Here is a 12,113-nt window from a genome sequence, read left to right on the forward strand (position 1 = left end):
TGAGGTGTTCAGTGCCTGTAGCAGCTGCATCCCGCAAGGAGCTGGATCTTACTGGGGCACTGCCTGGATTGAGATGCAAATTCTCATGGAGGAATTGCCCTCAGAGTCAGGGTTGCAGTGAGGTAGGAGATGGATGGGCCCCTGGGCCGGACAGCTGGTGTTTGCCAAGCAGAGTAAAACTGAAGCTTTGTTTTCCCCCAGACACTCCAAGGACGAAGTTAGTGGCAGGAGCTGAGCTCTGCTGGAGTAAAGAGATAAATGACCACTCCTGAGGTCAAGGAAACCTCCCTTTCTGCACATGTGCAGGAAGGCTCCTTTGAGATCAAAAGGGAGGGGGGACCCACCCCATACTAAGTGTGGACATGCACCCACCGGCCTCTGCGCTGGAATCCATCTTAGCACAAAGCGGTGCGCACCTGTTGGGGAGGGTTCTAGGGCAGGGCAGGTGTGGAAAAAGAAACCAGGTAATTGGCCCAAGGTAAACAAAGACCCGGAAGAACTGTCCTGTATAAGTGATTTGAATCACCTCTTTGCTGCACTCTCCTCATTAGGGAGGGTGTCCACACTCTTTCTCTCCAGGTGTGTATCTCTGCCTTCCTTCTGTCTTAAATAAACTGTTTCTCTGTGTGCTCTCCCACAAGTTATGCTGTGTCTGTGATAATAAACTTTGTACCTGGTTTTGCCTCCATGAGAAATTCATTTTTCAAATGGGGCAAGAGCCAAGGGAACTTTGCTTCTAGCCTCTAGTCCCTGGTGGTCTAGTGGCTAGGATTCCTGGTTTTTCACCCAGGCTGCCCAGGTTCAATTCCTGGGCAGGGAGCTGAGATCCTGCTTCAGGCCACCACTCGCTGCTGTCTCTCCGAGGTCAGCAGGAGCAGCTGGGGATTATGGGAAGCCTACCTCTCCATCTTGGCTTTTCCAGAAATGCCACCATCTCCAAGCGGGATGTTAATCAGTAACAGTCCCTCGGGGGATCACACTTTGGAATAGCAAATATTTGCTGCACGCTGCAAGCCCTAACCATCTGTCTTTGCCCTGAATGAAGGCTCTTCCCAGGCACCTGGCAGCACCTCACTGGTAAGAGGCAGCGGATTAAAGGGAGGCCTTCACGGTGTCTGCCTAGTGAGGGCTGGGGAGAGAAGACCTTCTCGTCCTCTCTGAGCGGGTTCCAAGGGGAGGGGGTGGGAACCAAGGCAGTGCCGAGCCCTCATTCCTGGACTGGATAGGGTGCGGGTGGGAGGTAAGAGGCGTGTTATAGACATAGGGGTCTTCCTCTGCAGGAGGCCAGAGGAAGAGGTTTTGGGTTTTTTTTTTAACATAAGGGATTCTTTTTAAAAAATTTTTTAAAATATTTATTTATTTGGTTGCACCGGATCTTAGTTGTGGCAGGCGGGCTCCTTAGTTACGGCATGAACTCTTAGTTGTGGCATGCACGTGGGATCTAGTTCCCTGACCAGGGATGGAACCCAGGCCCCTGCATCGGGAGCATGGAGTCTTAACCACTGCGCCACCAGGGAAGTCCCCAGGAAGAGGCTTTTAAGGCTTGAGATTTCACACCCACCACACTCACTGTGCAAGCCCCACACAACTCCCTGGCCTTCTTCCCAGGGACCTGTCTTCCCAGGCAAGAGAGTCTCCCCTGCTTCCAGATCTGGGGGTAGAGTTGCTGCTCCAGGTCTATTCAGGGCTGAGAAGTGGTGGGTAAGTGGTTGATTTCTTACTGCTCGGGTTCTATTTAGGATGCTGCATCCTTGCGTCATCCTTAAACAAAATTAATGGCAATTACGATTAAGCGAAGATAAATTGATTCAGGAATAGCAGAGGAATTGCGATTCGGGACCAACAAACTATGGCAAACCATAGGCAAGTCCCAAAGAGACAAAGGCGAGGTTGGCTTTTATTAGATTCAGGGAGGAAGCTGGGGAGGGTCGTTTTGAACCAAAGCTCATTGGAGGAGAATGGAAGTTCAGAGTCATGGTGGTTTCTTGTTGGCAGCAAGCGTGGGCAGTTTGCCGTTACTTAGGTGTGCGGAAAGCTTCCTTCTTCCTGATGATCGTGAATATTGAGACGAGCGGGAATGCGTGAGAGCCCACCCTGCATGGCTTCCTGACTCCATTCTGAATCAGGTGTCCTCCATTCTTTTTCACTCATGGCATCCTCGGCTGCACCCTGGTGTTTGAGGGGATGCCCCCTGCACACAGATTCTGTACCGTTCTGTAGATGAACAAAGACCCTAGGGGATGCATGGGACTGCCGGGTAAGCAGCGCGCAGGGCCGCCCAGGGTACTCCTGGGCTGCCACTCCAGACTGAAGGTGGAGCTTCAAGGAAAGACTTAGCAATCAGAAGGGGTGACATCTACTTGCTGTGCTGGGATCATTTCCTGATGGCTGTCAGAGACAGAAGTGATTCTGAATTCGGGAGTATCCTGCTGTGGGATTAATTTACAAAGGGGTGCTATATCCTGTGATATGATGAAGGCATGAACCTGGGTGCGTTTGGTACGTTCCAGGAGGTACTCACTCAGCACGTGCAGTGCTGGCGTGACCTAGTGAATGCAGGCTTGCCGTTTAGAATCGGACAGAGTTTCCTAAACGCTGACAGTTAGAAAACAGCGGGAATATTTCACTGAGTAAGGTCATGCCACTGCAGCTGTGGAAGAAATGAGGCCCCGGATTCTATGGCGCCCTTTAGCAAAAGCAAAGAGCAACGCACTGAGTCCTGGGGCCAGGGGTCACTTTGTAGCAGGCACAGGCGGGGACACAGCCCCCTGCGGCAGGGAGAAGAGGCCTGGGAACCTCACCCTGTCGCCGCATTTTGCTACAGGTGGCCTGAGAATGAGGGTCTCTGCTGACGGGAGCTCCCGTGAGGTCTGCGGCCTCCCCTGCTCCACGCGCACTGGGCTGAGTGGTCCTGACCCCAACGAGACCCTCCTGGGGCAGTGGGTCCAGTGGGCAGAAGAGGGTGAGGGTGCATCCTGGTGACCTTCCAGCCAGCCTCCGGGACACAGGCTTGGGGGTGTCAGCTGAGCACCAGGAGCCGTGTGTGGAGACAGGCAGGTGGCACAGCCCAGCGCACAGGGGTTTATTCAGATGGGAACTGTACAGGCGCTCAGGAGCCAGGCTCGGTGCCCAAGGATGTGAGGGAGGCCAGAGCGGGGGCAGTGGTGGCGAGTGTGGCGTTTGGAGACCCACTGCCTGTGCTGGAAGGCTGGCCAGCACTAGAATAGGCAGCCTCGGGGCAGTGAGAGGAGGACACACTTCACAGGTCACAGTGAGGATGAGACGAGACCGTCCAAGTGGAGCTTAGCCCAGGCTCGCGTGGTGTGAATCAGCCCGTTATCTGTTTCTGTGCTGGGGAGCTCCAGGGAGAGTGAAGACAGGAACTCCTAAGAGTTCTGTAACTGGGCCCCAGGGCTGGGTGGAGAGCCGTAGGGGAGCCGCAGGGGGGATCCCACCACCGAATCAGGCAAACTCAGCGCTTCCCCCTGCCCTGCCCTGATGGCCTCCCAGACCCTCCAAGTCCCCAGGCGAACGTGTCCCCAGGTCCAGGTCCCCGCCGCTCAGCTTGGACGGGCTGCCGTATCGTCTAGCGATCAACGGCAGTGAACGAAGCAGACCAGTAAAAGTCCGGGAAGACCTCCTGACTCCGGCCGCTGCTCTGACCCACACCCAGTGAGGCCGGGCACCCAGACCGCCTCCTCTTCCATCCCCCTCTTCTTGGCTGCCTGCCGTCCCCCTGGAGGAAGTGGGATGACTGGGGAAAGCCGGGGGAGACTAGCAGCTGCCCGAGGGCGCGGCCCTGGATGGAAACCCGAGGCGGTTTCACCCTGTGAAATAATGCGCCCCCCACTCAGGTGACAAATAGGACCCCTACTTGCTCAGGGTGTCCCCGAGGCAGGGCTCGGGGAGCTAAGCCCCGTCCCCCAGGGAGGAAGCGGTTCACTGGAGGAGCTGTACCAGGACACAGGGAGGACGTGCGTATCAGCCGTTAAAAATAATCTCTGCCCCCTTTTCTCCCGAGGAAGCCTTGTTGCCAAAGGGAAGCCTCCGGGGCCTCCACGCTGCCCAGATGCAGGCGGTGCTGAGCCTCCTGCTGCCCTGCCTCCTGGCCCAGGTGTGGCTGGTACCCGGTTCCACCCCTGGTCCCCGCTCACCAGAGGCCCAGGCAGGACTGGCGACTCTGCCGACCCCCAGGGCCCAGAGCGAGACCAGCGAGGGGGGGCGGGCCCTGCAGGAGGACGAGGGCCGCCCCTGGCTGACGGCCGACGGGCAGAAGCTCTCTGGGGAGACCTCCAACTTGGGGTTCAGCCTGCTTCGTAAGATCTCCATGAGGCACGACGGCAACGTGGTCTTCTCCCCTCTCGGCCTGGCCTGGGCCATGGCAGCCTTGACCCTGGGGGCCAGGGGACAGAGCAGAGCCCAGCTGGAGACGGGGCTCCGCCTGCAGGCCCTGAATCAGACCCTGCCCGCAGTGAACCAGACCCGGCCCCCGCGCCTGCCTGCCCTCTTCAAGCAGCTCCGAGAACGCCTCTCCCACAACCCAGAGCTGGGCCTGACCCAGGGGAGTTTTGCCTTCATCCACCAGGACTTTGATGTCAAAGAGACCTTCCTCAATTTCTCCAAGGGGTATTTCGATACGGAGTGTGTGACTATAAATTTTCGCAACGCCTCCCAGGCCAAAGGGCTCGTGAATCATCACATTAACAAAGAGACTCAGGGGAAAATTCCCAAACTCTTTGATGAGATTAATCCTGACACCAAATTAATTCTTGTGGATTACATCTTGCTCAAAGGTACTTTGATAATGTTCTGCTCTCCGAGAGCCATGGCTCTCTTTGCCTGTCTCTTCCTTTCCTGCTGGGCCTGCGTATGATCGACGCCAAATGATCTCCTAGGAACATGTTGTTCTCAGGTTTTACAAACAGAGTGAAACATACATAGAACATGTAGGACATACCAGGCACAGTGCCAGACAATGTTTTCACTTGATGCCCCTGCCCTGGGGGCCCGGGTGCTTGCAGGGCTTAAGTTTTCTAAGCACATCTCTCCTCTGACATTCTGACACGGGGAACCCTCTGGGTCATTTTTTTTAAAAAAAGGCATATCATCTGAGAGATTTAGGGTTGCATCTTTGCTCCCTCACGCTCTACTTTTGTGACCTGGGGCAAGTGACAAAGTCCCTTGTCCTCGTATTCTCAATATAGAAAATGCAGACACTCCCACCTACGAGAGAGATGAACTGAGGCTCAGGGAGATCACATGATAAACGGCAGAGGCCAAACTCAGACGAGGGCCTCCTGACACGCTCATGCCAGGTCCTTTCCATCCTGCTTCTCTCGTGGAGGACTGGACTGGTGTGGCCACAGTTGTAACAGGAAGGTGACACTAGGGGACTTGCAAAGTCCGGGAGGAGGACATGCTTCCAGTCAGCCGGGCCAGACAGACATCAGTGTGTAGTCATGGGCCCGCACCCTGGCAGCCTCCTCTGGGTCGCGTGGCTCTTTGCCAGCCAGGGGCCCCCGCCCTCAGAGCCTCACCGCGCACAGGATGGGCGGGAATGTCATCACTTTTGCCACAGTGGCCTCTGTTTGCACACGGTGTGCACTAGACAAAGTGGCGGTCAGCGGGCCCCTCCTGCAGACAGGGCTGGGGACAGGCCTGAAGTCTTCTCTAGGCTGGAGCTGACCAACCACAAGGGAGCGAGTGTAGAAGGAAGTGGGGCCTTCGGGCTCCAGCTGGAATGAGTGACTTTTGTTCACTCAAACAAAAGTTCACTCAAAACACTCAGTGTTTTGTCCAGAACAATGAGGGAACGAGGGGTCATTAGGAGAAATCTCAGTGCTTTTGTGTGTGATTCCAACAGGGCCTCTGGATGGATCCAGGTTTTGCCAGCTGGGAAAGAAGCCTGCGAAAGGCTGATCTTTGGGGAATTTATTTTGGTCGCCTGAGCTGCGGTCTAAACAAACCTGATAAGGATGCCTTTCCTAGTTGGGCAGGAAGGGGGATAGGACACTGGCCCTTTATTACTTTAGCAAGAACGATGCTTTCGAGGTGGGTGGTTTCTGCAACGAGTTTCTTTCTTATCTGTTCATTCAGGGAAATGGCTGACCCCTTTTGACCCTGTCCTCACCGAGACAGACACTTTCTACCTGGACAAGTACAAGGCAGTCAAGGTGCCCATGATGTACCGGGCAGGCAAGTTTGCCTCCACTTTTGACAAGAATTTTCGTTGCCACGTCCTCAAACTGCCCTACCGAGGAAATGCCACCATGCTGGTGGTCCTCATGGGAAGGATAGGTGACCACCTGGCCCTTGAAGACTACTTGACCACAGATTTGGTGGACACGTGGCTCAGGAACATGAAAACCAGGTACAGCTCTCTCGTCGCCCTACCCCAGCTCAGCCGCCCCCTCCCTACGGGCACCCACAATTTCGTTCTGTGCCCGTCCCAGCCCAGCCCGCAGCGGGCTCCCCGATGGCAGGGGCTGCGCTTGTCCCGTTTCCCCCTCTATCAGCATCTATCCCAGCGCCTGGCTCGTTCATTCACTCGGCCAGCCCTTATCAAGTTTCTCCCACGTGCCAGGCACTGGGATGCCTGCACGATGCTAGCCCTCGCGGAGCTCACGTTCTAGTGATGAGAGCACCAGCGGGGTGCAGGTGGGGGCCAGGGAAGGCCTGGCCGAGAAGGTAGCGGTAAGCAAACACTTAAGAGGAAGGAGGACTCTGAGGGTATGCTGGGGGAGAGAAGAGTCCCCACAGGCAGAAGTGGGGAAGTGCTGGGACGGGACTGTGCTTACGGGATTCAAGGAAGAGCGGGGCAGCCGGTGGGGCCCCAGCCGCTGGAGATGAGGTCGCAGAGGAGCCAGCAGCCGTCACCCGGGACTGTACGTTCCTGGCCCCGGGAAAGACTTGGGCTCTTGCCAAGGGAGATGAGAAGCCACTGGAGCCAAGCAGAGGAGCAGTACGGTCTGTGCTGAGAAGAGACACTAGGCGTATGTGGGAGGAGCAAGGGGACCAGCCGGGAGGTCCGTGTATCCACCTAGGTCAGGGTGCTCGGCAGGTGGTGGCAGCGGAAGTGAGGAGGAGCAGTGGGGTCCGGGATCCGTGACGAAGCCGGAGGTGACAGGATTGGCTAACGCACTGGATGCGGGTGACAGAGAGAGAAAGAGGGGAGTCAAAGGTGAAGGCAAAGCTTTTGGCCTTAGCAACGGGAAGGAAGGATTTGCCATTTACTGAAAAGGGAGACCGTAGGAGGAACACGCCGAGCGGTAAGTTCAAAAGTTCAGTCGGAAACATCTGGATCAGAAATACCTATTAGACATCCAGGCGGAGATGTCAGGAAGGCGGCTAGATCTGGGGTGCAGGGTGAGCTCCAGGCCGGGGAGTCAGCAGCACATACATGGAACCATGAGACTGGATGAGACGACCGGGGGAGGGGGCCATGTGCAGAGAGCAGGGTCGGAAGCACAGAGCAGGGTCGCAAATGCTTGTGGAATAAATTAATCCACCTACTGGGGTAGGAGGAAGGCAGCGCCAGTAAGGAGTCCACGGTGATGTCTCGTGAATCCTGTCACTCCAGCATTTGGCACAGAGACGAGTCCAGCTAAAGATCTTCAGTGTTCATTTTATCTTCATTCTTCTTCTTTTTCTTCAAATCCTTAGAGCCTAGCACAGGACTCAAACATAATAAGCCTTCAACAAATGTTTGGGGGGATACAGTTATAAATCAGTCTCCAAGGCATGTCACGTCCTCAGTTATATTCCAGCCCGACAGCCTGGCCCAGCTCCGAGAGAGAGAGAGAGAGAGAGAGAGAGAGAGAGAGAGAGGTGGGGGGGATGAAGGGAGCAAAAGGAAACTACACGAGACATTGTTCTGGGTGCTTAACATATAATATTTCGTTTACTTCTCTGAAGAACATTGTGAAATTGGTATTGGTATTTTGGCTGTACTTCACAGATTAAGACATTGGAACTTCTTTAAGACTAATTTAGTACCAATTAGTAGTTTTCATTCTTTTTATTTTTGAGCCACAGAACTCATCTCTCTAAACAAAAAACTCCATTGTGTGTGAATATATATATTATATACGTATATATATATATATATACATATATATATATATATATATATATATATATATATATATATATATATATATATATATATAAAATAGATAATATCAGAGTTTCTCTGGCTAAAGATAGGTAGGGGGTTGAAAATTCCCTTCACTCCCCTCCCCTTGTCCATCCCCAGACTCCTAAGGTTCTCCTAAAATCCTGGGGGTCTCTGTAATCTGGGTATTGAAAACAGCCTGGAGTCTGCAGGACTGATGGCAGCAGCTATTTGGTTGGTTTGGGGTTTTTAAAACCCAGGGAAATGGATACAAAGTGTGGCATTCTTTGCTAAAGAGAATGCGAGTCATTGGCTGGGAGATAAAACTGGTTCCCTGAAGCCGAAGCTCTCTTCTCGGAGTCAGACCATTCGTTACAAAAGAACAGAACGAGCTCTAGTCAACTGAGGGAGACTTGTTAGTGGGAATAATCTTGGGGGAAGGTAAAAAGAAAGTGTGACCTTTTTAGGGTTCAGAATCTATGGCTTTTGTCTACAGTTCACCATTATATGCACTTGTACCACAGAAAAATGGAAGTTTTCTTTCCAAAGTTCAAGTTAGACCAGAAGTATAAGATGCACGAGCTGCTTAAACAGATGGGAATCAGAAGAATCTTCTCACCCTGGGCTGACTTGAGTGATCTCTCAGTTACTGAAAGAAATCTTAAAGTATCCAAGGTAAGTCAGGATCTTCCACTGGGGCCCAAACCAACGAATACTTTTACATACCATTTGACGTTGATAAAAGGCCAAGTTGTAGCAGAAAACTAGATTAAAATTCCAAAAGAATTGAAACAGCACCCAAGTTGAATGTTTTAAGAATTTGGAGCTACTTTTTTTTAAAAATTTTATTTATTTATTTATATTTATTTATTTATTGGCTGTGTTGGGTCTTCGTTTCTGTGCGAGGGCTTTCTCCGGTTGCGGCAAGCGGGGGCCACTCTTCATCGCGGTGCGCGGGACTCTCACTGTCACGGCCTCTCTTGTTCTCTCTTGTTGCGGAGCACAGGCTCCAGACGCGCAGGCTCAGTAGTTGTGGCTCACGGGCTTAGTTGCTCCGCGGCATGTGGGATCTTCCCAGACCAGGGCTTGAACCCGTGTCCCCTGCATTGGCAGGCAGATCCTCAACCACTGCGCCACCAGGGAAGCCCCTGGGGCTACTTTTTAAAACATCTGTTCAACTAATTTAATCTCTCTTATGTAGAGCTCTCTCTCTTCTCTCCCAGTGCTCAAGGAGAAATTTATCCCAAAACGGAACTGGTTCACAGATTCATTCAAAATTCCATGAAACTGCACCACTTTAAAGATGAAAGAAAGCCCCAGAGGCTACCTGGCTAACTTCCCGCCCCTTGTGGAAACCCCCTCTGAAATATCCCTACAAAACAGTAGGGATTGTTATCATTATCTCCCCTTATAATAATTATACAGGTCCGTCACTCACATCACATGAGGTTCCTGGACAAAGGGGCCTCGCAAACACAGCAGGTGGCCTAAATACAGGCCACCAGAGTTCAGGAAGACTTCAGGGACCCAGGGGCTTGCCCCAGGGACCACTTCAGAGCAGTACCAGGTGCTGGGAAGCTGCTACAGAAGACTAACCACGACCCTGCCCCTCCCTAGCCTGCCAGAAGGAAGGTCAACGTTCTCAGGGGTTCCAGGCGGCTTGAAAACCTTCCAGGAGGAACACCAGCTCGGCTCAAAAATCAGTAGCACAAAGTACATGCTAAATAAGTGTCTGTTCATTTGATGCATGTGTGCATGAACTGGCCAGCCACAGAGGCCCCGGGTCCCTGCCCAGAATGAATTTCACAATCGGTTCCTGGTGTCTCCTGGCATTTTGCGGGCTTCTAAGGCAGCCGCTGGGGCAAGCTCAGACCATTCCTCTCTGCGCAGATGAGCCCTGTACCACTAAATCCCGAGAGCATGGCCCCGTGGGTAGGACAATAACACAGAATGTCCAGGGGCTCAATTAATTCCCTCGTCTCCACTGGCACACAAACGGCCTTCCATGTATTTCCTTTTCCAGGTTTTACAAAGAGCGATGATTGAGGTGGATGAAGAAGGAACAGAGGCGGCGGCGGGAACCCTGTCGGAAATCACTGCTTATTCCATGCCTCCCATCATCAAAGTGGACCGGCCATTTCACTTCATCATCTATGAAGAAACTTCCAGAATCCTGCTATTTCTGGGCAGGGTGGTGAATCCGACTCTCCTGTGATTGATGACACGCGTGAGTCCTTAGAGCCACAGCAGACGCTGGATCTGAGGTGTCTGAACTTACACAGGACACTGGCACTGGGTGTCGCGCCCTTGTCCTCAAATGCTAGTTTGAGCCGTCCTTAGATAAATCTGCGTATTAAATTCAAACTTATTTTAAGGAGATGTTTGTACAAGCTGTCTGGTATTTTAAGCCTGTTTCTAAGGGCCTTTGTTATTGACTAAAGACCATCTTGGTATCTGGACTTAACACTATGGTAGATCAGAACTCTATTTCAAGACGAAGCCTTTGGGAAGAAGACAAGTACACATTCTCCACGGGTCATGAGCTTCACTCTCTTTACTTCTCCCTGGGGCAAATTAGTGTTTTACTTTTAACCTACTATAGAATCATTTCTTGGTGACTAAAATTAGAAGAAAATAGCCGTGGTCAGTCCTGTTGCATTGAGGCTCCACCCACTCCGTGGAGCCGTTAACTGAGCCACAGATCATCCAATTCAATACCTTCGTTTTACAAAGCAAAGAAATGGGAAACCGGAGGGAGGGCCGCAGTGTGGCTTTCGTGGGCCCCAGGCACTTTTGTCTCCATAGGTTCCTCCCTTCATAAAAATAAAAAAATATATATGTGTGTGTATAATAGAAATTATATTTTATGACTGCATTGGTATAAACGTGAATATATTCTGGGTTATATCTGTCTTTATACCAGTGCAGTCAAAGTATGGAACTTGCTTGTTGCAAGAGGTAAAACATCTTCATGGGCCCCTAAAAGTATCGTGGGCTTGAGGCACTGTGCCTACGGCATCTAATGGCTAAATCATGCAGGGCATCTCAGAGGAAGGAAAAAGTTACCCAGTGAAGCAATGGCAGAGTCAGAAGCCTGCCTCTCCTGACTCCAGTCCCCAAGCCCATTTCACTCTTCTTTCTGTCTACAACATCTGATGGGGTCCGCTTCAACAGGCAGCACGTGCTCACCTCTCAGTTACCCACTGTGGCTAAACGGAATATAAGCATGGACTCTGTCCCAAGGTTCAAAGAAAAACAGCAAACACTTTCTTAGCCAGTCATTTTCTGTTATAGAGACAAGAAAATATTTTAGGAGTAATTTCAGAGAATCGTGAATAGAGTTAACTAATCTTGGAATGTCAACTATGTTGACTAATGGCCTAATTGGATTTTTATCTGTTTGCTGTCCAATTTAAATATACTTAAAATTAATGCACTGATTAGTCATCTTATTACAATAAGTCAGAGTTACGTAAATAGTACTTAATGTGAATAGGTAATAATAATAAGCAGCAGTCTAGAGACTAACTCTTCATCATTCTAAAACCTGGACATGAGTTTATTCCTGTATTCCCTTCCAAGGGCACTAACTGACACTGGTAAGCCAGGCAACTCTAGGGCCTAGAAAGAAACAAAAATAGATGACTAACTTCAGTTGGCATTCTTAAGTGAGTTGTTAGTATTCAACTAATGAGGTTCATTTATGGAAAAATAGAAGAAAGAGAAATAAAAGAGGGCTCAAATTACCCATTTTTAAGAGATGAAATCTAAAAAAGAAAGCCTATGAGAACACAATACCCTCTGAAATAAATATGGCCAAACCCAGTTATAAAAAAGGTTCATTATTATCAAAGGATTCATAGAACATACATATCAAACTCTCCCCTTATCTCTGCACATATTTGCACAAAACAATAATGGCATAACAATGATATCTGACATTACTCTTTAAGGTAGAAAATGGCCCTATTCTCTATAAAAAATTAATATTTCCCCACAT

The 12,113-nt window shown here is 51.0% G+C and overlaps 1 protein-coding gene across 1 annotated transcript; it reads left to right on the top strand.

The window, feature by feature from the left end:
* Window positions 1-990: 990 nt before the first annotated feature.
* On the top strand, window positions 991-11,892 carry SERPINA10 (serpin family A member 10). The gene is made up of 5 exons (XM_068552520.1): window positions 991-1,077; window positions 4,026-4,793; window positions 6,097-6,370; window positions 8,638-8,788; window positions 10,137-11,892. The coding sequence occupies exons 2-5, from the start codon at window positions 4,070-4,072 to the stop codon at window positions 10,326-10,328; spliced, it is 1,341 nt and encodes a 446-aa protein (XP_068408621.1). The 5' UTR covers window positions 991-1,077; window positions 4,026-4,069; the 3' UTR covers window positions 10,329-11,892.
* Window positions 11,893-12,113: the final 221 nt, after the last annotated feature.

Source organism: Eschrichtius robustus, chromosome 1 (assembly GCF_028021215.1).
Source record: "Eschrichtius robustus isolate mEscRob2 chromosome 1, mEscRob2.pri, whole genome shotgun sequence".
Classification (NCBI taxonomy): Eukaryota; Metazoa; Chordata; class Mammalia; order Artiodactyla; family Eschrichtiidae; genus Eschrichtius; species Eschrichtius robustus.

What these genes read in the sequence shown, in the direction of transcription:
- SERPINA10 (XM_068552520.1), top strand. Translation starts at nt 4,070, where the DNA reads ATGCAGGCGGTGCTGAGCCTCCTGCTGCCCTGCCTCCTGGCCCAGGTG. An exon ending in GGATTACATCTTGCTCAAAG is followed by an intron (nt 4,794 to 6,096) that starts GTACTTTGATAA and finishes CTGTTCATTCAG; the next exon opens with GGAAATGGCTGACCCCTTTT. An exon ending in GAAATCTTAAAGTATCCAAG is followed by an intron (nt 8,789 to 10,136) that starts GTAAGTCAGGAT and finishes TTCCTTTTCCAG; the next exon opens with GTTTTACAAAGAGCGATGAT.